General features: G+C 37.2%; 1 protein-coding gene across 8 annotated transcripts in view; it reads right to left on the bottom strand.

The window, feature by feature from the left end:
- Nucleotides 1-23,745, bottom strand: part of CACNB2 (calcium voltage-gated channel auxiliary subunit beta 2) — a 257,850-nt gene that overhangs the window by 12,214 nt on the left and 221,891 nt on the right. For 6 of the 8 annotated variants that reach the window (XM_074865562.1, XM_074865582.1, XM_074865609.1 and 3 more), the window contains 6 exons: nt 23,450-23,586; nt 21,657-21,733; nt 17,597-17,730; nt 14,090-14,170; nt 13,720-13,778; nt 10,509-10,618 (listed from right to left, as the gene is read on the bottom strand). In XM_074865562.1, coding sequence (XP_074721663.1) covers nt 10,509-10,618; nt 13,720-13,778; nt 14,090-14,170; nt 17,597-17,730; nt 21,657-21,733; nt 23,450-23,586 — 598 coding nt within the window. Of the gene's footprint in view, nt 1-10,508; nt 10,619-13,719; nt 13,779-14,089; nt 14,171-17,431; nt 17,452-17,596; nt 17,731-21,656; nt 21,734-23,449; nt 23,587-23,745 lie in introns of all 8 variants that reach the window. The other 2 variants (XM_074865592.1, XM_074865628.1) reach the window with 1 other exon arrangement.

Raw genomic sequence — 23,745 nt, 5'->3', positions numbered from 1 at the left:
GGCCAACTTTAAATATTGCACTTTAAACTTACTCCCATATATTAATTCCAAATATCTCTACTGTACCCGGAAATGAACAGAAATTCAGTGCAATGAGAGCATGGCTTATCCCATTATGGGGGCAGACAAATATTCTTCACACTGGTTGGAAAAGTGAATTTCAAGCGAAAATGTTTAACAATACATTACAATAATCTCACCTAAAGTAAAGGCAAAGACACAGCAAAACTGCATTGCCCCATCATCTCCAGTCCCGATTACGTGTCCCACCCCACACCAGGGGCAATGCTGGGGAGCAGAAGCCTCTGTGACTTCCCTCCAACACACCCAGCTAAGAAGGAAAAAGTCTTGGAGGGCAACATAATCAAGTAAGAGGGAATAAATGCTCTAGTTTAATCCTCAGGCAGTGGGCCAGATGATACCTGGATTACAGGTTTTAATCAAATTTCTAACATAAAGGTAGTTTTGAAAATATATTTCTCTGGTCTCAACCAAATCCCTTAGGCACTAGCTTGTTACATAAAAAGGGGAGGGTGGGAGTGGGAGGATGACAATATTTTGCAGGGAAAGTGGCTGCATGTGTTACTCATGCCTAACAGATGGGGCTCCTGCGAGGGATAAGGCAGAAAGGAGAAGAGAATGTCTGCTGCTCTGCCTGGCGCTCCCGTCTGGGCTCCACTGAAGGGGAGCTGTGGGGTGAGGTGCTGCAGGAAAACAGGGTTTTCCTCTTCCTGCCTGCTGAGGCTCAGTTTAGACAGAATTCAGATGGCTTGAATGCACACACACGTCCAAGTGGTATTTACAGATACAATGTGATGTTTGGAAACCTCAACATAACCAAGATCTATTTATAATGGACTAACATCTCCTGAAATGCAATACTGTAATTATGTGAAAATACAAAACAGATAGTGTCATTTATAAATACCAAATAGGACATGAAAATGTCTATTTCCTCCTCTATTTCTCTGGGCTAGCAAAACAATAGAATTCCTGGAATGATGCTTCTTATGCTGGGTTTAAACTGGAAGTAGATTTTAATGGTCTATGAATGGAAAAGCTTGAAATCAGCGGATTGCAGCAGAAACACGAGCGGATGAACACTGCACAAGCAAGGGAGAGCTGCACTGAGATGACTGCGCCAGGTAGAACTGCAGATGCTCCAGAAGGTGCCATGCAGCAGCGTAGCGTTACTCTCGTCATTAAGCTCCCCTACACTCTGTTACCAAGTAATTGGGATAGTAAGACTGGGCAAAGAAACAGTCTAACATTTATTTTGCCCAGGGGACCAAGCAAGCGTCTCTGCATAGTTCAGAATGGATATCATCACGTCAGGCTGGCGCTAACTTGGATATTTCTGCACCATGCCTCATTACTCAGTGCAACACTATAGGCTTTTACAGCTCTGATCCATACATAGACACTAAGTAAGTGTTCCCTAGGTCTGCTGTTTTATTCAGAACAGACATAAAAAAAACACTCAGCCTTTCTCACAGATAGGATGTGGAACCACTCCATTGCTGGCTATTCAACCCCTCCTGCTGATGGTGTGCCACTCGCAAAACACTTGCGTATTTACTGAGTGGGAGGGATACTGACTCTGTAGCCTGATGCTTAGAGTGGGAGGCAAAACACGTGGATTCCAGTTCTTTCTCCAGAGAAAGTTTAATTATTATGCAAAGTGCGTAAGCTCAGCAGGACCGACTGACAACCATCATAAAGGTGATCATAGCCCTGTCATGGCGATGGAAATTATGAGTTCACGCCTCTGTTAGCAGAGAACAGAAATGAACCCAGACTTCTTTGCATTCTGGTTACAGAACCCAAACCCTTAGTCCTGGATAAAATGAGGACACACAGACACTAACTTCTTATCAGTTCCATGAGTCTAGGAGAAAAAAACCAAACTAGATCAATTCAAACTACAGGTGTGAATAGTTTTAAGGGAAGCAAACTGTATTCTTAAGCAAACAGCTAACTTGCTAAAAAAATATCATTCACCTATCCAGGTATCTTAGTTATTGTACAGGTATCTGTAAACTTAAAAATTTTCTAACACATTGCTATATTGCTTTGTCTCTAGCACATGTTTTGTTTCAATATAGTTATTAATCACAAACATTTCAGCGCAGTACCATGAGAAACTAGAGTGACATGTTGCTCAGAGCTATCTCTAATTTAGAGAAATTAAGAATTCTTCCTCCCTCCGTATATCCTTTGGAAACACTCGGGAAATGTCATTAAAATACTTTGCCAATACTATATAAAAAAATTATTTGTAAGTTAGAATACTGGAAAGTTAGTATCAAACTTCTAACGCAGAACCACCTGGAGAATTCATTAGAGAGGTTCTGACCTTAGATGTTAACAAAACCAAGGCTGGCCCAGCAGGATAAAAGAGCATTTTAAGACAAGTGAGGCTGATAAATGGTAACAGGGTCAGGATCTTCATGCTACTCTTTCCCCATCTGTGTGCAAAAAGAAACGTAGCCACATCCTCATAACCCAAAAGCTCTTGGCTGCTATATTACAGCATTCTGGTTCAAAATGGCTTCAGGTTTAGGAGATTACTTTACCATATCTGAGGATTTAATGCCTGCAAGTGAGAGTTCTGGGCGTTTGTCCCAGATATCTTGAAGATAAAATTATAAAGGGACAATCAGAATTTTCCATAACTCATTGAACACCTTTTTTCTTCTCTTTCAACTTGAGACTTTGAAATGGAATGGAAACACACTCTTGATTAAATCCCAATTTTACATTCTTTCACGGCCTCTGTAAGTAGGGAAGGATTCTTATAAGGCTTAGCTAGCACTCTTTTAAGTTTATTTTTAAATTATAGTTGGGGAAGCATTTACTTGAAACTTATCATATAAAACAACTGTCATTAAATTACCAACATGGCGAATACATAATAACATTATCATACATATATAATGTGTGTATATATATATATAATAAATTGTTACCATAGTTTCAAGCATTCAACTGGCTTTTCACACAGATATCAAGAAATCAAAAATACAAGATTGAAATTTGCACTGATAATCCACTGCTATTTGTTCAAGCATTTATGCTTCATTTTCAGAAGACAAAACTCTGGGATATCAACCTAATGATGTGAATGGGAGCTCCGTACATTTCCTAGAGACAACTTTCCAAAGGTAGGCACTCAATTGCACATGTAAATTGGGTGCATGTAATGTCTGACAGGTTATTGCATATGCACATAGAAAGCAAATAAACAGATTCCCAGACAGTTGACTGCAATTGATTTACCATATACATGACGACGTATTTTACATCAGCATTCACACGTCTGTGTTAGAATATGTAGATTAGGTGCACATGCCTTAGAAATTTACAGTGGAAAACCTAATCTTTAGTGTTTACTTGTCAATCTCAACTTTATTTTTAGAATGACTTGAAAACAAATAAGGGAAACCAGCAAGATCTTCTAGAAGAAATACTTAGCAACACAGCACAGGATTGGCTTTTGTCTATCAGTGAGCCAGTTATGAGAAACACACGGTGGTTCTGTGAGGTACAATAAAGCACTGAACACAAAACAGCAGGAAAAGTAATTTGCAAGCTTGTATACATACCCAAAACATCTGGATAGGGAGAGCATTAATGAAGCAAAGAATGGAAAAAGCCAAGACGATCAGGTTCTTGTACAAAGCATATAGCATGAGGTAAGGTTATAACAAGCGTAACATACACAGAAACAAGAAGAAAAAGGTTTGGGTCCTTTTGACGAAGAAATGCAGCAAAAGCACAAAGCTGGTTCAGCAGTTTCTGCAAATGGCATACGTACATACAGAAATTTAACTAAGCCAACAAGGACTGATTTTCAGGTGAATGAGATTTAACCATGTACTGTATCTTCTTGGAGAGAAAAATCTTTTCAAAATTACAGATTTCTTCTAGGCTTTTAAAGAAATTAATCAATTGCCCTTTCCTTAAATTTAGTTCTAGCATTTCACATATTAAGCACATAACAGTATTGACAAGTAAACATTTCTCCAAATACAAAACAAGCTTTCATATAGGAGAGGAATAAAACTGTACCGTCCTCCTAAATCTTTATGACTCAGACACTATTTTTATAAAATCCTTGCATTCCTTAATTTTACACTAGACTATTCAGCATTGCTTTCCAATTAGTCAAATCCCAAGTCTATTTTTAACTGATTCCTTTACAGAAGCAAACCTTCAGTCGACAGGTGTGTGTAGCATTAAACCCATTGAGACCTCCCTATAATCCTGTAAATCCAGTCCTCATGGCAATTCCTACTCCTGATGATCACATTGTTTGTCTATGCCTCCTTGAAATTAATTCTGGATTATCTATTATATCAGTTCCAAATAATGGTGCTCACTCCACTATTTACTGTGCTATGCACAATTATTAACAACATGCACAATACTGCAAACCTATATGGGGTGATAAGGTAAGAGTTCTCAAAAAGAGGTTCATTTATTTCCCAGAAAAAAGTATTTGGTATTAATACATCAAGCACATTACCTTTGCACTACATTAACTCATTGATAGAACACTTACTAAAATGATACTTACATAAAAACCAACAATATATTTTCAAAAGTATAAGAAATAGCCTTTTCTGCTGCAGTTACAACTGCTGCTCAGGAACGTGAGCATAACTGAGGGGTAAATCAGTAGTTTGACTGCCTAGCTGCATGAGCTACCACTACACAAAGGTGAGTGAGTAAAGGAATAGCTTCCCATTAAACTTGGAAGTGGGGGGGAGGGATTTGGATTAACATAAAGCAGTTCTGCAGAGTCATATTGCCGTAATAAAAAGCCATTTTTAAATGCTCCTGGATGTAGAAGTAAACACATGGGTCTCAGTCCACGCACCACTGACTGTTCAAGGAGGAGAGAGACAGAGAGCATATCATCTCCCTCGTGTCCCCACAGTGGTGCAGTCAGGAGACCCATTCAGAGCAAAACAAAACAAACCAAAACAAACCCTATTTTTAATTAACAAGATCAAATTTTATTGCAACAAGTACCATTTTAAAATACCTGGACCAAAACTAAGTCATTGTAGATAGTCTGGACAAAAAAAAATCAGTGTTTGCCAAAATTCTTATTTTTGCAGTGGTTTGGAGAAAAGGCCCTATTATTCTTATTTTCTACAAGGGAAAATGTAGGTATAGAAAGAATTCACTTCCCAGACCCCTTAGCAGAACTGCAGCAGATACTAGAAAAGAACTAACATAACCCGAGTCCCAACTCTATGATTTATCTATGACTGAAACTTGTATTAGAAGAGAATATTATTTGGCTGCAAAGCTAGTACTAATAAAGTAGGAAATTCCAAGATAGCTCTCTTAAATCAAACCTTTTGTGGTCTGCACAGCATGCTCGAACATATAATAAAGTTGTTTCTGTAAGGCTGCTGTCTCAATCAGTACTCAACTCCATACACTGTCAACTGATAAGCAGCTATTTAATCATTTACTTTCTCTTCATTGCCAAATATGTGTTTCACGTTTCATTTAGAGCACATTGTTCTAATCTTTCTCTGAAAACAGAATGAATAAATTATTTGTGAACTAAACTATTTTATGGCACTTACTGTGGTGGTATTTTACTGATGCAATAAAATGATTTTTCACTTCGAAACATCCCAGTTAGGTGAGAAGCTGGAATTACTTGTATTTTCAAGACAGAAAATCGATCACAAAGAATAATCACAAGTTATCACTAATTAGGGGGGGGTGTCAATTTCAGAAATGTAGTGTTTGATTCTTCAGAGTAATTACCATAGTAAAAATTACATTCAAACTAGAAAAACGGAAGCCATCCTACAGGAAACCCTGATTTCTGGGGATTCTTTCTTCCAAAATGTAACCTTGAAGCTTCTTTTAGAAGTCAGTACTAAGACTCAGGACATTCCTGATGCTGCTCTGTACTGTCAGTACATCATATCAGTATTGATCTGAGAGAAGGGAAAAATTCTTTGAACTGGGCTGGGAATGAAAAGAATAGATCCCCAGTTAAATGTCTGCAAAGAGGAGAGCCCAGAATAAGAGGACTTCTGGGGAATGAGGAGCCATAAGGCTGGTATTTCACAAGGTACCCAACAGTAGTTCCAGTAGTCCATAAAGTACTGCCTGGTTTCCATCTGCAGTTTCCATATCAGTGCATTACCATGCAACATGCTGATTTTGATGACATACATTATTGTTTGAGAGGTTCAAAGCCTGAATCTCAGTTTCAGCCACAATACTTAGTACTTCTATAAATCATGATTGAGGCGTGCAGAAAACACTGTGAAAAAAAACAGCCATCTTTATAAAGCCTGTAAATAACTAGTCCAATACTGTACAGGAATTCTTTATCAGAAGCAGCAAAAGCCATTATTGCATTGGGCTCTTCAGTTAATCCAGCAAAAATAGAGTCTCCCTTTGCACCCCTCAGCACTGCACCTCGCGTCTGTCTGAGCGAGTCAGGACTGCCACTGGCAGTGTGGGAGGCAGCGTGGAGGGGCCTGGCAGGAAAGGGAGCAAGGGGATGCCCCTTCCCTCTGTGCCTCCACTCTCCGCTGGCACCGGCTCTGGCTCCAGGCAAGGGCAGTCACCACGCTGCAGGTGCAGCATGCTCTGCACTACCTTGGTGAGCTTTACAGGGTGCCACCTCTGGCACCGAGCCCTCAGGGGTGTCGAGGGGGCTACTTGTTGGCGCTGGGTGGGGTGTGCAGACTGCTGGGATTCAGGAGAGGCCCATGGCACATCATGCTGCAGTGTTGTAGCTTACAAGCTATTGGGTTGTAGGCAGCAGACCCCCCTCTCCCACTGGGGCTATCATTTTTTTTCAACAGAGAATCAACATCTGCTGAACCAACAGAGATAGACAAGTGCTTAGTATGCTTAAGACTGAAATTCAGATCCCTGTTCTAAACCAGATACAGCAGAAGCTTGACTCTGCGTGCCCTACATCCCAAATGTGTGTTTTAATTACTGGGGTATGAGTGCTTTGGAGGGAAGAAGATGGGTGATGAAGGAGTTTCCTCTTTATGATCAGGAATTCAATCTCGGATTCAATAAATCTCTCCTGTTAAAATCAATTGATTTAGTGCCACAAAAGGTTTTGGTCAAATCACTCTTTCTGTCCTGCTCCCCCCCAAATTAACTTGAAAGTGCCCTATTGTGCTTTTAGAGAACTTGATTTGCCTTCCTGAAGTTTCTTGCCTCATATATTGTACAAGTTTCATAGCAAGCAAAACAGCAATTCACTGAGCAATTCCAATTCCCCACAATAGTTTGTACATTTAAAAAAAAAACTAAGGCAGAGAACTGGTGGACATGTAGTCTGCAAACACATAACCGAAGACTGAATCACAGCATACGTAACCTAAATATACTAAAAAGTTGCACAGTTAACCTTCTTACTATTACTTCCTAAACTTTATTTTGCACAACTTGAGTTTGTAAATCTAATAATACTCTTTGAATAGCATTTTTTGTTGACTTATAGCAAATTCATCACACAAACGGAAAAATAGAAATTCCACAATATGGTGTGATATTGCCACTCACCTCTGCTACTTAAGCCAACTAAGTACTCACAGCAGTGGTATGTTGTCATCTTCCTTGTGAACCACTGCTAGAAGAGGCCACCTACCAGGAGGCTACAATGATATTTTCTGATTCTGACTCTACTTCTACCTTGAGATACTGCAGGCTGTAACACTCCTTATACTTTCTTTCTTTTGCCTTGCACAAGGGTTTTCCCATCACCTTACAAAAGCAGCTGCCTTTTCTGACTCCAGGTTGTTTTATCATATCTCGGTTTTCCTCCCTGACTTCCTTCCTGGCTGGTTTTTGTCCTCCCATGGTTTACCCCATGTCTGGAGCACAGACCCTGGAGGTACTTCACCAGTGGATTCAACTACTCCAGCTCCCACCCTGTAACTCCAAACTTTTCCATATGGATTTTCACTACTTGCCTTTCTCCCTTAGCCCAGCCACCTGCTCCTCCAGTTGAACATCTTTAAAGTAAACAACTTTTTACTCCACACTCCATGCTGCACAGCAAAGTAGGGATTGAAAGCTGAGAGATGAGCACCTTCCTGCTTTAGTTCTGCTTGGCTGACCTGATCCAATCTGCTGGGGGCAGGTTCTGCTCAGCATCATTGCTGGACCTTGTCTAGGCAGAGCCGAGTCTTTAAGCAATTTAGATGCAAAGCTTGTCATGTGTTAATGGCAGCTTCTAATAATTTGGTCAAGTTTTCTCAGAGATTTTCCTAACAAATGCCCGGAAACAGGTAACTGAAATATTGTTCAATTCACCTCCAAACTTGAAAACCCTGCTACATTATTAGAAGCATGGGATTATTACAGGTTCTGAAAGAAAAGGCTTTGATAATATTTTAACATAGGTAAAATTAATTTTTACCCTAACTTCATTGTTAAAATGACCTAGTTGCTCTAATATTTCCCAAGATAATTCAAAATTATTTTATAAATCAGTTAATTTTTAGAACATTTGTAAGCAACTGAAAACCTGGTATGTAGCAGGAAATCTTAGGTAATAATAATAGGCCTGTTACAAAAACTAGAGAGACATATTTATCTATCCACATATTTACATATATAGATAATCACTGTGATCTTTTGGGTGTCTCCAACCGAGGTTCTGTCAGAACTTCCATTTTAAATACCTCTATCAAAAAAATTACCTTGACCTAAAGAAAAGATGTTGATGTTCTTAAGGTTAAGACTCTCCATGAGATAAAGGTGTACATGATTGGGCTGCATTTATTTTTTATAGATTTTTTTTCCTGTATAAATCTTTGTGATAGCTGATTTACACATATGAAAATAATTTTGCATGAGGAATAGATGATATTTTTTTTTACTGCTGCATATATTTGTGCAGTATTGCACAAAATTGCACATGCTTTGATGTTCAGGTTGGGAAATTAATCACCATGGTTCTGTTTGTTGCACGACTGGGTGACCTCCACCCTTATTACCAATTTTCAGTTCTATTCAAAATAAGTGACACTTTATCTTTTCATTAGATTATTAAACAGGCTTTGATGACAAGACTGAAATTCACATAGAGGAATATTCTTGTGTGTAAAGATATTCATTATGTTGTTACAGTACATTGTATTTTGATATTTGAAAACACTTAAAATAAGACATACTTGGAAACTATCAGACTACTTGCAAGTAAAGGTTCACAGCCTCCACACAGCTGAAAGCAAGGGTTTTAAAAAGCAAATTTTCAAGAAAGGGAAGTCAAACTCTTTAAGGCAGAGAAGCACATTCTAAGAAGGACAGCTATACTAGGCAAATGTTAAGTATTCAGTCAAAGTACAGGTGTACTCAGAAATTTTGTTATAAAATTGATAAAGAACCCATTTAGTAGGATGAATGAGACTCCTTTCCTGTTCCACAAAATTTCCAAGGTTTCAAGATACAATCCTGTGTTCGGGGGAAGCCAAGCTCTCTCAAAGCCTGCTAAGAGAAATCTGCAGCCTTTTAAAGACAGAAACCTGACTGGAACATTCACCTGCAACCTTGGACAATCAAGTTCAAGTTTCTCCTTTTTGTATCTGAGGAGGGACTGGAACTTGGGTGTTCCATATCTCAGCTGAGTGCCCTAACACGAGTACATAGACTCCTGGCAAGATTCATTTCAGTTACCTCCTGGTGCATCTACACAAGGAATGAGCCAGCAGCAGCAGCAGAATCTCGGATATAGTACACCTTGTGCTAGAAGAAAGGCTGAGGTCAGTCCACATGAGTGACCACCTTTTCCTGTTTACTCTGAGGGCATTTTGGGATGACAAGATCCAGTGTAGCCCTCGGTACCGTAGATGGTGACATTTAGTTAAAACTTCCCAGCTAAGCTTGTTTTTCTTTCTGGTTAATAAACATTTAATTAATTATGCAACTGGACAAGCTTCAGTACAATGAGACCCCTGTAAGATGACAGATATGTACGCTACAATCCTAGCTATACCGTTTTTTAAAAACGCCTCCCCTTTTCCATCCTTCATTTTTTGTAATAATTCTTCTATGAGACTAACTATTTCTCGTAGTTTAAACTCATACAAAATTCAGAAGATGTGTACTTCAATATTTTTTTTCAGGTCTAATATTAGTAGCTATCATTACTACTAATCTTATCAAAGATAATGCGTAATATCAATAATATCCATATAATTTCAGGTATTCTGAAACTGTCATTTCTATTTAACCAGAATAGTATCTCTTGAGATTTTATTTACCTTATGGAAGGTTACTTCTCCCCACTGAGGAAAAGAGCAAAACATGAAAACTGAACATAAGCAAGATAAACCAAAATCAGCACTATACGAAGTTTACCTGGTAGTGATTTTAAAATAATTTCTAGTGCCAGGGCTTCTGAATTCTGATTTTCTCACACCAGAGAGAAAGCTATTTTTAGCTTACAGATATGAATAGAGAGCAAATTTGTAGATAGCATCGTTACAGGTACTTACCCAAGCTTGATCTTGTGTTGGATCGCTCTATTATCGCATGCTTACTGGGGTTGTTTAATACTGAGCGTTTGGCAAGCGAGATGTCTGCTGTGACTCGTGTAATTGATATACTGCAAAAATAAAATACAGTAAAATAGAACAGACTGTTATTTATCTTGCAGGGATGTGGGGAGAAAAAGAGACTCATTTAACACTAAAAGATGGCTAAGACTACAGGAAAACAAGTTCTTCTCAGCAGCACAATATGCTTTGTACAATGTGAGCAGAGAAGAAACTTTAGCTAAATAATACTGTTACAAGAACTGCTGATAACACATCCCCCTTACTGCATGGTGCTGAAATGCAGTATGCCCACTGACTGCAAAAGCTACAGTGTCTGGGGAGGGGGGGAGCAAGAGCAGGTCAGACGTGCTACAGAAGATGGGACTTCCCTGGGGGGTCCAGGCCTGATGTGGCTAGACTTTGCACCAGTATTCCCTGTGTCATATCCCTGTGCCCATATCCCAATACGAATAGGCTGGTTTCTCCATTCCCTAATTTTGATTAATCTGTTGAAAGGTGTTGAATGACAGTCTGGCTTACTTTAACCATACGTATAAGGCATATAGGGATATGCAGAGTTAACAGGTAAAGGTAAGGTTTAGCAGGGAAACTAGTACATCCATATAACTCTTATTTTTATTGTTCAGTTTACTAGCGTGTTTTTTAATATTTTTTAACAGAGCGCAAGAGTTACCTATAATTTTCCAGAAAGATCCAGCAATATGCTGGCCACCTAAAAATGGGGACTGCAACACAGAGAAGCATCCAAATGAAAACTCTGGGCTGCGTATCTGGCAGGCTCAGATTTGTGTTTATGAGAAAATATGAGCCAAGAAAGAAGTGGTTACTTCCAGTTGTTTGCACTGACCTGCTACATAACCTTCTGCATACTCTTCCTCCTAGGAAAATAGCTAACTCGATTTGTTTTGCTTTACAGGGTCAAAATGCACCCTTTGGATAAATTCCCTTTCAAACTCTCTGGTCTAATGAGGTTAAGGGGTCACATTTTTCCAGTGCTGAGTTAAATCAGACTGATGATATTCCCTTGTTCTTCCTTGTATGATTTTACTTGTAATTTAAAAGGAGGAAATGGATTTGCTAAGGACAGGGAGGGCTTCTCTCCAGCAAGCACAGTCAGATGCTGTTCATCTGAAACGTAACCAAATAGGTCATTTCCCAGCGAGCTCAACATGTGTATATATTTATCTAAAACTCTACAAAATGTAACAAAGCCAGAAGTTAACTCGGAAAAACAGAATTATCTGCACAATACTGATTAGCAACATAATTTTGGAAATTTAGACATGATTTAACTTAAGCTAAAAACACAACAAAAGATTGTGATTTCTGGCACAGCTCCTCACAGATAATGCCACTAGTCTTAAAATGAAATCCAATATGTAATTTGGTGTACTCATTAGTTATCTTTATTTGCTAGTTGATGAACATTACAAACTTTCACAGATTTTTGGGTTTTGTTTTGGTGTTTGTTTTTCTCTCCTGCCAGTCTTCCTTCCTACATGCAATAGAAAATAATTTTTCCCTTTTTCAAATGCAATCATGGAATATTGAATAAAGCTAGATTTATCAGTCTAAAAATACTATTTTCCATTTTAAGATCTTTTAACGTCTTTTTAAGGTCATTTTTGAGATACGTCTTTTGAGATACGTAACACCAGGAAGAACAAGTCTGCTCTCAAAACAAAGGGTATATACGTTCATAGAGTGAAACAATTGCAATGAGAGCGGGCATGAGTTGACAGCAGAGTGGCAGTGAAAGCAGCAGCATGAATCTAAGAATCTCTTGTACAATTCTGTTGAGGACCTTGAGTACCAATTCAGATTGCTACTGAAGTTTGGGATGCTTCAGTCTGGTACCATAGACATCAATTGCATGGACAGTATTTGTGGATTCACCCTGCCACAATCGGATCTACAACTGAAAATCAGATATGCTCTAAAATACTTTAAGATATGAAGACTCAATAACTTTTTTCTTCTTGCAACACTCACACTTTTGTTAACTCCCAATTCTGAAGCTACATATCTAAGATTTGATAACCCTGACTAATATAAAGAGGGATTAGGTATCAACATCATCATTCTGACTGAGAAAATCCAACAGTTTAAACCACAATGTCTGGTACTTTAAAGAGGTGAAGCTATTGACAGAAAGCCTCAAGCTCCCTCTTTAAAGTTTGACAGCACCAGGACAGATAGAATAGTGTTACTGTTCTGCCCCCTTTCAAACTAAACAGAACATTTATGGAAGTTACAGATACTACAACAAGTCCTTTCCATTTTCTCAATTTCTCCCCCGCTAAAATGTCAACTCACTAGCACATATTAATTTGGGTCTTGATCCAGTAGCAATATAATCACATGTGGAGAGTGCACCTGATGTCTCTGGTCCATGGGTCCATGATGTCTGAATTACAGAACACGCTTTTAGTTTGACATTTGTACTACAGTAGTGCCTGGAGGCTCACATACAAATCAGATTGGACCTTGCCTAGTGAGCTGTGGGGGACAGGCTGTAACAGCACTCAGATCAAAACCCAGCAAAGTGCAGCTTGTCTGCTACCAAGGGTGACCCAATTTTCAGCAAGGTGGGGGGGACTGTCCCCCTCCTCAGCAGTCCTTTCGAAACTTCCCATTATAGAGTCCTGCACTACTGTCAAACCAAGGGATCAAGAGTTTGACAACCATATACATTAGATGGTATGAAACTTGTATCACTCTTTCCAAGTTATATGCCACTGTAAGGAACTAGAGCTGAGGAGGAATGGTGGCCCTCCTCAGCTTGTACAGAACTCAGGAAGCACTGATGAGGTATCACTTGAAAAATACTTAAAGTAACTTTTTAAGAGTACACATTTATTAAATCTGTAGATACATATTTAGCAATTTGGAGTGTCAATGTCACAGTCAACAAGAACAAGACATCCTTTATTCCACTCCCAAAAAATATATGCCCCTGAACACTTCCCACTCCAACACAGCCTCAGCGTGCTCTGCTGAGGAAACTTCCAATCACACTATAGTCCACTGATCAAGGAATTAGCTGCCGTTCCTAATTTGCTACAAAAAGAATGTCATTATTTCTTAAAAGCCTGGAAGTACCTAAACAGGATCTGAATCAAGTAGATTTGCATTGCAAAGTACTTACCGCCCTTCGAATCTATGTTTTAAAAAATCAAATAATGCTTTTTGCATCATATCTGTTACCTAGAAGCAAACAAACAACAAATTAATAATCATATAGGAAATTCATAATACTTGATGCTAATAATAATATGTAATAAAGTTGACAGTAAACCTTATATTTGAGCAATGGGATTGGAATGTAATTTATTCTTAAATCTGAATTCTGTATGAAATAAATTACAAATAAGCAGCTGTCTAGTAGAAGTAACAGCTGTCTAGATTTTTGTCTATGATATAAATTATGTTATTCAGCTTAACTACCTTTGAATATTCAAATACAAACAAAGCATAATATTTTTGGCAAAATAAAATCATTCACAACAATCACTTACTTCATATCCCTTCAGAGAAGGCCCCACTAAAACTACTGGTCGCATAGAAGGCACTACATCATAGGGAGGAATGTGCTCTGTCTGCAAAACAGAAAAAGCTTTCAGCATCACAGCACCTAGAGAAAGTGTTACACATTACTTACAATATTAGGAACTCTGAATTTCCAGTGATGTCACCAACACAGGAATCATGGATTTATTAACTTTTCCTAAGAAGTGGTAGTACAAGATAAGAACATAATAGGTTCATGGATTTCTTTTGAAAAAGCTTTTCTTTGACTTTTGATTTTCCTACTGTTTTCATATTTGCTCTGAACAGCTATAAACCCATTATTCTGGAGACATTCACCTGTCCCACTCCATAGTTCCTAACTGGTAAACTGAAAAGGTTATTTCCAACAGTTAATGATTCGAAATGATTGACTCTAGAGCTGTGACGTCTGTTTCCCACCAAAATTTTATGTAGGCAAATTATGAAAGAGAAAACTACAACAAAAAGGGATGGGAAAAGCCTAATGCATCTCTTTAGGTTCAGATCTGCCCACTGCTTGACAAAACATTGTGACACCACTGCAAATTCCCATGGGAGCACTCATAGTCTGACTTCCACATTTGCATCCGCAATTCACTTGCAAATGAAATCAAAATAATGACTGATCCAGTTAGTATTTCTAAAAAATTTTCATAAACAGAGCTTGGGATAGCAATCCTTCCACTTTGGGAAGTTCCTGTCACCACCCAAGAATGGGTTCTGTAGTATGATAATCACCAAACTACTTACTGATGTATCATGCACAATTTATAAAAGTATTTTAAAATACAAAGCTAAAAGATTGCCTGCTTTGAAAGATTGCAAACATTTTTATATTGTTATCAAAATAAAATACAAAAAAATTAAACTGGATTTTTTTCTTTAATAGATGGCTATTCAATATATAGCACGAAGAATGAGTCTTATCAGAAAGAGTTTTTGTTTGCAAAGGAGGGTTTGGTTTATTTTTGTCTTGGGGAAAAAAATGATTGAAATCCAAACCCAGGAATATGTGGGTGATATAGAAAAAGGTATGCCAGATCTGTTTTTCAGATGCCTACGTAGTACAAATACATCAGTCAAGATCACAGAATACAGTCACTGTTTGTTGCTTCAGTAGTCAACGTATCCCAAGGTGTTTCACAATAATAATAAAATAAGTATATACATTCCAAAACACAAAAACACAAAGACAGACATTAATAGAGTGACAGCACAAAATGCTACACAAGCAGCAGTCTAAAGCAGTCTAAAACATGGAATATATTTGTGAATGTTTTTCAACATAATTTATCTTTTTTTTTGTTACCTGTAGCTTCACCAGATAATTAGTAACATAAGAATGAATACCAGTGCCCAAGGCATCATAAGCATGTGAAATTAATTTACTTTACACAGTGGAGAATCTGACTCAACACATTTCAAAGCAAACCCCTGCAATTATGCTGTGCCGATATCAAAATGCAGCCCTCCACTATTCTTGCTAATATTACTAATAAACTGATAAGTGTGTTAGAGACAGATCCTAAGAAAAATTCATTACTGATGTGTAAGTGCTTATAGCATGAGTGTCCTGATGCAACAGATCTTTGTCTTAATGTGGCTGACTCAACCAAAGGTATCCATGCTAGAAGTTAACCAGCTATTTGAAAATTAGCGAAAGCACAGAAATTACCTTATTTGATGGAATATGGGGTATTTTTAAAATCTGTTCTGTTGACACAGGCATTTTTTTCTCTCTAATCTTTACAGCTTGAAGTAATAAAGCTGTCAGCAGAAAACTGAGTAAAAGTTATCAAATGGAAGCATTAAAGTTCTTTAATTTAGCATTAGAGAATCTAATATTTTCTAAGGGACTGGCACTGAGCAACACCGCTTCCACTTGGAGATTCAAGTTCAAATCTGAACTTGGAATAAAAACTAGCATAGTTTTGCTCAGTGGTTTGACTATGTAGATTAGTTTGGGGTGCCCATCCAGCATTTCCTGTAAATGTCATTATTACAAAACCCACTATAGCCAGTAATGATTCTGGTATGGAAGAAAAGAGACACCACAGAATGAAGAGAGAGATGGGACTAGCCACCATCCAGGTCCAAGGGTTCATCTAGAAGCTGCGTCTTCAAAAGATGCTTATGCAGATAGCATCCAGTACAAGTCAACAGGTATTATTCTTCCTCAGCATTTATCTTTGGTTATAAATATGATTAAGTAAGAAATTACTCAGAAGCAAGAAATTGCTGTTGATTTCCATAGTGGGCTGTGGATGACATGGTACTTAACAGACCCTACTGAAGCAAATACTGGTGACTTTGGAAATGAGAAGGATCCAATATTATTTAAAAGAGTTCAATAAGAAAAGAGAGAAAGAAAAAAAGTTTTATTTACTAAACATGAGAGCATCCACAGCACGGGCAACAGCATCACTTGGCATGGTTTATAAGCACTATAACAGCCTGTTACCCATAGATTTGAGTGCTTAAAACCGAACAAATAAGAGCTATGAAGATTAAAGATTTAAATACAAAAAAGTAGAAATGTGGTATTTCACTGCATAGTTTGGCTGCTACTTAATGTCTTGGTAACTTATTCCAGCAAAGATCTTAGAAATGTATTGCAGTCTGCTCTAACAGGATGACAGTTGCATAATTCTGTAGTTATCTGGGTTATCTATGGAGAGACATTGGATCTCCTGGGAACCACCAGTACCATTTCCAATAGCTGAGATACTAAAAAAGTCTGACTGATGGATGGCAAGAACATTTGGCTGATAATTTATACATGACAAGAGGAAAAACTCAAAGTACACTGTCAAAACAAGACTGCAGTTTTCCGCTGGTCTTGTGCACCTGCAGATTTTGCACCCAGTGAATTAGAAGTTTAAATACTGACTAAATTAAAGATACAACGGTTTTGACTGTTTGTTTTCTAAGTACAATCTGAATATCTGATTACATTCCAATAATTATTTTAATAGACTGAGTTATAAGGAAAAAAAAAAAAAAAACTTGAGAAAGAGAAAGAATAAGCATGCACTAGAGAGGTGCATTATATGGATTTGTTAGAACTAAATTTCTCAAACTTTTAGAAGGCCTTCTAAGTGTGTCCTATTATTCCATCAAAAAGGATAAGTACTGTAGCAGAGTTTCATGGATGCACTGAATTGGAGACTGTTTGTTTTCTTGTACTGAATCCACTAACAGATGGATACATTTCTTCCTTAATTCTAGAGTAGCTGCACTGTTAATCTGGGGTAATAATGCTAATGATGCCAGTGGCAGGATAAACACAGGTAATGTTGATATAAACTTACCGATTTCTGCTTCTGCTTAGCTACAGCAGCATGGAAAAGAAACAAAGAACAACAAAGCATGCATGTTATTGGCTTGTCAAAGGACGCAGACAGTTAACAGGACTAGAAATGTGACGCAGTGCAGGTGAGCAGGTGGACAGATGGGAGCTTGGAAGTTGGTGTTACCTTCTTAAAGAAGGGCATTCTTTTCTCTTTGGAGTGGGGTGATGTTACACTGTTTGCACTGGGTTTGGGGGAGCGATGGTTTGCTGGAATATCATTTTCTTCTGCATCTAAGCCAGTGGCATCTATGTCTATAGCTATATACAGACAAACAATTCAGAATTATCAGATGACAGGGAAAGTAAAGATAGGTTAAAAAGGAAATAACAGGTAAAGAAAAATAAAACTGTCCAGAGTAATAAATAAATAAAAAATAAAAAATCAACCATGAGTACAAAACACAATAAAACAAAGGGAAAAATTTAAAGGTGCAGTACATTAGGATTAGAAGACAGAAGGCAATCTGTAACAGCTACTATAACATTTCCTCCGATCCCCTTTTACACAGCTACATTAGACATACACAGAATTACTCTTATGAAACAAAGCAATGGCCAAGTTCATTCTTGTTACACCAGTGTAAACCCAAACTAGTTCACTGAAATAGATAAGACTTTCACCAATGTAAACACAGAACTTGGCCAACAACATTTGAAGTACTTTATAGCAGTGAACACTTAATTCAAAATGGGTATCGTTAACTGAAATTTGAAATGTCACTAGCATGTCTATAGGAAATTAAGAAACAGAAGAAAAATCACTTTTGAAGAGAAAACCAGCCTGATACTGGTATAATAATATCTACATTTATCTTGGGGTGGACTACAATTGGCATTTTTAACCATTTTAACAGTAGCCATAAGATCCATTTATTAGAAATAATAAAACCAGACCTACTAATAGTGAAAACTAAAAAGAATGGGTAGCAGAAGAGAGGAAATTGATCCCAGCTTGTCTCAGAGACCTGGATCCTGTTGTAAAGAGTGAGGATGTAGGCAGAGCAAAATGGAAGTGAATACAATAAACCACTGCTGTTCAACCTCTGCACCAAAACAACACACAGCACACAACGTTTATGCCGTAAATATAAAATATTTACCCTCTTTACTGAAGAAGTAAAAACAGTTTAAGCAAAAATCATAATGGACTCAGAAATAAATACATTTTCAAAACACAAAGCCATGTTATCCTGAATGCTTGAGTCCAACAGATACCTGCCAGCTACGTCCGAAACCAAAACAAACCAAACAAAAAAACCCTTCTTGTTTACAATGCTAAATGCTGATCTTAAGTTTGTCTTCAGAAAGCAAGTACATACATAAAAGCGATCCACAAACATGCTGTACAACATGACCCTTGTGTGTAAAGATCTTACCCACCTCTTGACACACTCTGGTAATGCATGTTTATCTTGTTGAGCCATTATGTTGAACTGAATCTAAATCTAAATACATCTATAAGCAGTATCATTTGCATTGACTTTATCCAAACCCATAATTAATCATTTCAAACTATTATGGAACCACCTTAGTGACCTGCTTTCAGCTGCTTGATGCGTAGGACATCAACTAATACAGCAGCATGTGCTATTAAACTATGCAACAAATAAATATTTCTGTCAAGCCCACGTGCAGCTACTGATTTAAGAGACACTTGGGACAGTGATCTCTTCTATTTGAGTAAAGTGTATTTTCTCATTTGAATTATCCACAGATCTAACGCCACGAAGCCTGACAATCCCTGAGTTACAAAACTGTGTCTTTGAGCCTGCCCTTGCCAGGAAAGACTGTGAGTAGATCCACACCATGTTTATATACTCCTGCTCCTAAAAACAGCCACAGAAATCACATAACATTTTCTTCTAGCCACACTGTTCCTTCATCCTCTTCGTAAGTATAAAAAGAAGATATTATCTTTTCTTGAATACAGGCCAGCAGAGATGCTATAAATCACTCCTAGTAAAGCATATTAAAACTCCTTCAGTTCTACATTCAACTAAAATAATCAGTAAAGAAAAACCAGGGTTGTTACGTTTGTCCTGTATAAAAGAAATGCAGCATTTGGTCAGCTAGATATCAATATCTCCTTTTTTCATTCTCAGTCTTCACACTATGTAACATCTTCCGTGATAGTTCTTTTACTGTTAATTATCTTTAGTTCACTGGGATTTTTTAAAGGACATTTTCACCATTATCCTCATTCTGTTTGGTGGTCCATGAAGATTGTATGGATTGATTATATATATATTGATAATAATGATTATATATATATTGATAGTATTGATTACTTAAATGGCTATGAGCCTCCTTTTCATTTGTTTTTCACTGGTTCTTCATCTTGTTTGGGTTTTGGTTTTGTTGCACTAGTTTATGTAGGAAAAAAAATCCCTGACTCAAAGTCAAAAAATAAAGTTAACTTACTCAGTTAAAATCTCTTAATTTCATTAAATAATTTATGTATTTGTCATTTTCATTTTTTTACTTTCAAAAAGAGGAGGCCTGGGTATAATAATTGAACTGTACTTCAGAGTAATTTGAATTCTTGTGTAGTCACAAACTATGACTCTTTCACCCTTCTTGGGATGTCTTAAGATAAACAAAATAACTACTGCAGACCCAAACCTTTAAGATCACAGAATAAGCTAATGCGCACTATTCATAAATATTCTCCAAATCTTCAAGGTAACTGAATAAGATTTACCAGATTTCCTTCTTTCTCCAGAAAACCATGTTTCTGAAAACTACTGTCTGAAGAAATGATTCAATGCAATGAAAATTACAGGATGGCTAGCAATCAGTCAGTTGGTAACCTAAGTATGCTATCAGTTCTCTTACAACATGAATGTTCTGTGCAACATTTTGGAAATTTCGTATGTACTGATCTCCAAGTGTTTTTAGGATACAAAAGAATATTATAGCATTTCAGATGCTCTAACTATAAAATTACAACATAGTCCATGGACAATTTTACTGCAAAGATGCAGCTGTTGAAAAGGTGGGCCTTAACAGTAAATATGACTGTTTAAAGCCATCGTAAAATAAAAGATGAAGGTAGGTTCTACAGACTTGTGATGAACACATATTAGTAAACTAAAAATATATTTGAAAAAAAAAAGCAACAGAGGTAGGGAACTTAAGTGGAATTTTGATAAACAAACTGCAGTTGTAATGAAGTTGGTTGTTACAAACAAATTCATGGTTTCACAAGAAAGACAGATATATTTTTCAATTAATTTAATCAAATGAAGCTACTACCATAGCTTGATTGAATTCCTCTGTCTCTCTCTTAATGTCTATGTAAATACTTTAAAATCTTCAGGTTCATTTTAAGATGCCTGGCTCTGTAGGCCAGGCTCCGTATAAACTAATATGATTGGAAAATACATGTCTTTGCCTCCCTAGACAAGGCACTAGTAACATTCACTAATATTGTCTGGTTTTAGGTATTCAAAATGTACATTTTCTCTCTCAGGAGAAGACAAAACATTCAGCAATGCAGCATCTGAATTTAGTAGATTTTTTTTTTTTTTTTTTTTTTTTTGGTAATCTTCTGCTATGGTTTTTTCAAGGAGCTAATGCCACTTTCCTCCACCAAGTCTCCATGTATTTGCTTCATACCTCTTGAATCCAACCTAAGTTAAATGTCTGTTGATGCTCTAAATACAAAACAGTATTTGTGAAAAATTTGTCAGAAAAGGCAAAAAATACGCTAGAATTATGTGAAGCACACCCTCATTATCAGAACTGTGAAACTAAACTTTTCTGTTGTAAAATAATGCCATTCTTGATGCTACAACAGAAACCTCTTGGGAATTGTTATTCTTACTGCTGTTTCTTCTCCTGTACCAGAAGATATTTCTTGTTCAGCAGCAGTGCTAAGACCAGACCAAACCTCTAACTATCCTACTGAAACGCAGCCTCATTATTTTATCATGTCTTTGTTAAAAAACACCATGGTAAAAGCAAAGAGGGAATTTTGTGCATTAACAGCCCTATCATTGCCTGAACTTGCTGGCATTGACTCCATTACTTCAAACCTACCCAAACCAGTCTTACAGGGCAACGCAACAACCCAACCTTATCCCTATGAAGTACAGGGAATAAGAAAATAGGACTAAATATATATAAATTTTAACAGATTAGGTGCATGAGTCTGTAAACTGAAGGGTTCATGACCTACTCACCAGATGATGGAGGCGTCGATTTTCTGGAACTAGGAACGATGTCACCCAAACTGGATGAAGAGTTTCCTCCTGATTTACTGGAGTAAAGCAACAAATTAGTTTGAAGTTTCATAGCTTTCTCAGTATTTATTCTAGTTTATTTATTACTTGCCTTCTAAATGAGCTGCCAGCTAGGAGACAAACAGTGTTTCTGGCAGTGGTATAAAATATACATCTTACACAAAATGTGTATACATTCTCAGAACTGAGGAACTGAAAACATCAATCATGCTCCTTGTTCTGCTGTGCAACTTCATTCTACTGCATATGCTCTCACTACCCCATGATCTTAATGCGATCCAATTACTAATATGGCTACTGATATATAATTATTAATATTATTGCTCATTACTAAAACTAATTCTTAAGCCAGTGAGCACATCTGTTTACTTTAACAGAAGAGTTATTGGTAGCTCCCTAATGAAAACGATAGTGTGTTCACGTAACATCTTTTCAATTTCATTAAAGTACAAGTTCTTTTGCTGTCTCAATACAAGGTAGCACTTGGGAAAAACAAAGTCTCTCAAATGAGGATAAAGAAACTAGTTTTATCAAGTTCTGCTTTGTGAAAACCTATCCAAGTTGTGAAAATGAAACAGTATTTTTAGTCATTTTATTTCTGTTACCATAACGAGAAAAGCACTGAAAAGAACGCAAGAAAGGCTATTTCACTCTTCAAATAATTCATGTGATACTACTAGTTTCCACTTTCTCCGTCTTAAAATATTAATAAGCACTAAGTAAATGCATTTGCGGCGTAGGACAGTGTTATCTCCAGTGAGAAGCTCTGGAGAATGGAAGCCTTTACAATTTGGAAAGGAACCAAATCACTGGGTCAGATTTGGCTGCATCAGAAGCGTCACGAGAGAAATAAGGAACCCGACATCCTCGTGCCGAGGACAGCACATCTATAGGAAAGGCATTTCACAGCACTGCAGCATCCCAGTCTCCTAGCGCAGACATGCTCTTCAAACAAAGCTGCCCTTCCTATTGAAGCAGGAAAGTCTTTCTGGCTTCCCAAGTGTTTCCCAGCTGTTTTCTCAATTCCAGGCCCATCCCATTCAGACGTACTGTCCTACATACCCAAAGGGAAGCAAGTGGCATTTGCTTCCACATATGTTAAAGTTTACCGGAAAACTACTTTATTAAGAATTCTACAGCAAAGATGACATTATTACCATCTTGCAGTATTGTTCAATACATATAGATACTGAATATTTTTATGTAATTATGGCTGCAGTCAGAGACAACAAATGACTTGACATGAAACTTCCGTCATAAAATACAGTATTCTTAAAAGCTGTATTTGAAGGCAATGAATTTGACAAGACCCAAACATTTTTTCCCTAAGAGTTAATTAACAGGCACTGGCTTCGGTTTACAAATAAATTAATCTTAACATTTTCTGTAATTTCTAAAATCAGCTTTGAAAGTGTTTAGAAATTGCGAGATCATGAAAACAAGTAAAAAATGCTAGAATTTAGGGAGATAGATTTTTAAGTAAAAAATTGTGCTTCCACATAGTAAATGCACTAACTGCAATGTATAGGCCACCACAGACTACCAATCTAAATATCTACTTTCTCTCTCAAATGCCAATGACATTAATTATATAGATAAATATTACTTCCTTCATTGATTCAAAATGTTTGTAGCTGCCATTTACAATAATTATACAGAACTATAGCATACACAGCAGTAACTTTCAAGTGTCACAGCCAATACTACTATTTTTACTGTTTTGTTGTTATTACCTGGAGTAGAATTTTCCTTGTTTTGCCTTTTGTTCATGCTGCAGCCTCATGTTTTCTAGTTTGACTGGGCTTGGTATGAATCCTATTTCACAGCCTTCTTTTACCAACCGTCCTATCCACCAGTCATTATTAAATTTCTACAGACAAAAAAAAAAAAAGTCATGCACTAAGAAATTACTGTATTTAGGATCATTTTGTTATTATTTTTAATTTGCAGCTAAGCCATTTTATGTAATTCTTCCCTGCATTTAATCACTGTACTATGTTATTATGGCAATGAAGAATTGTGGTAATAT

Source organism: Strix uralensis, chromosome 1 (genome assembly GCF_047716275.1).
Source record: "Strix uralensis isolate ZFMK-TIS-50842 chromosome 1, bStrUra1, whole genome shotgun sequence".
Taxonomy (NCBI): Eukaryota; Metazoa; Chordata; class Aves; order Strigiformes; family Strigidae; genus Strix; species Strix uralensis.
Note: the sequence above shows the minus strand (reverse complement) of the source record. Positions and strands in the feature narration are given on the sequence as shown.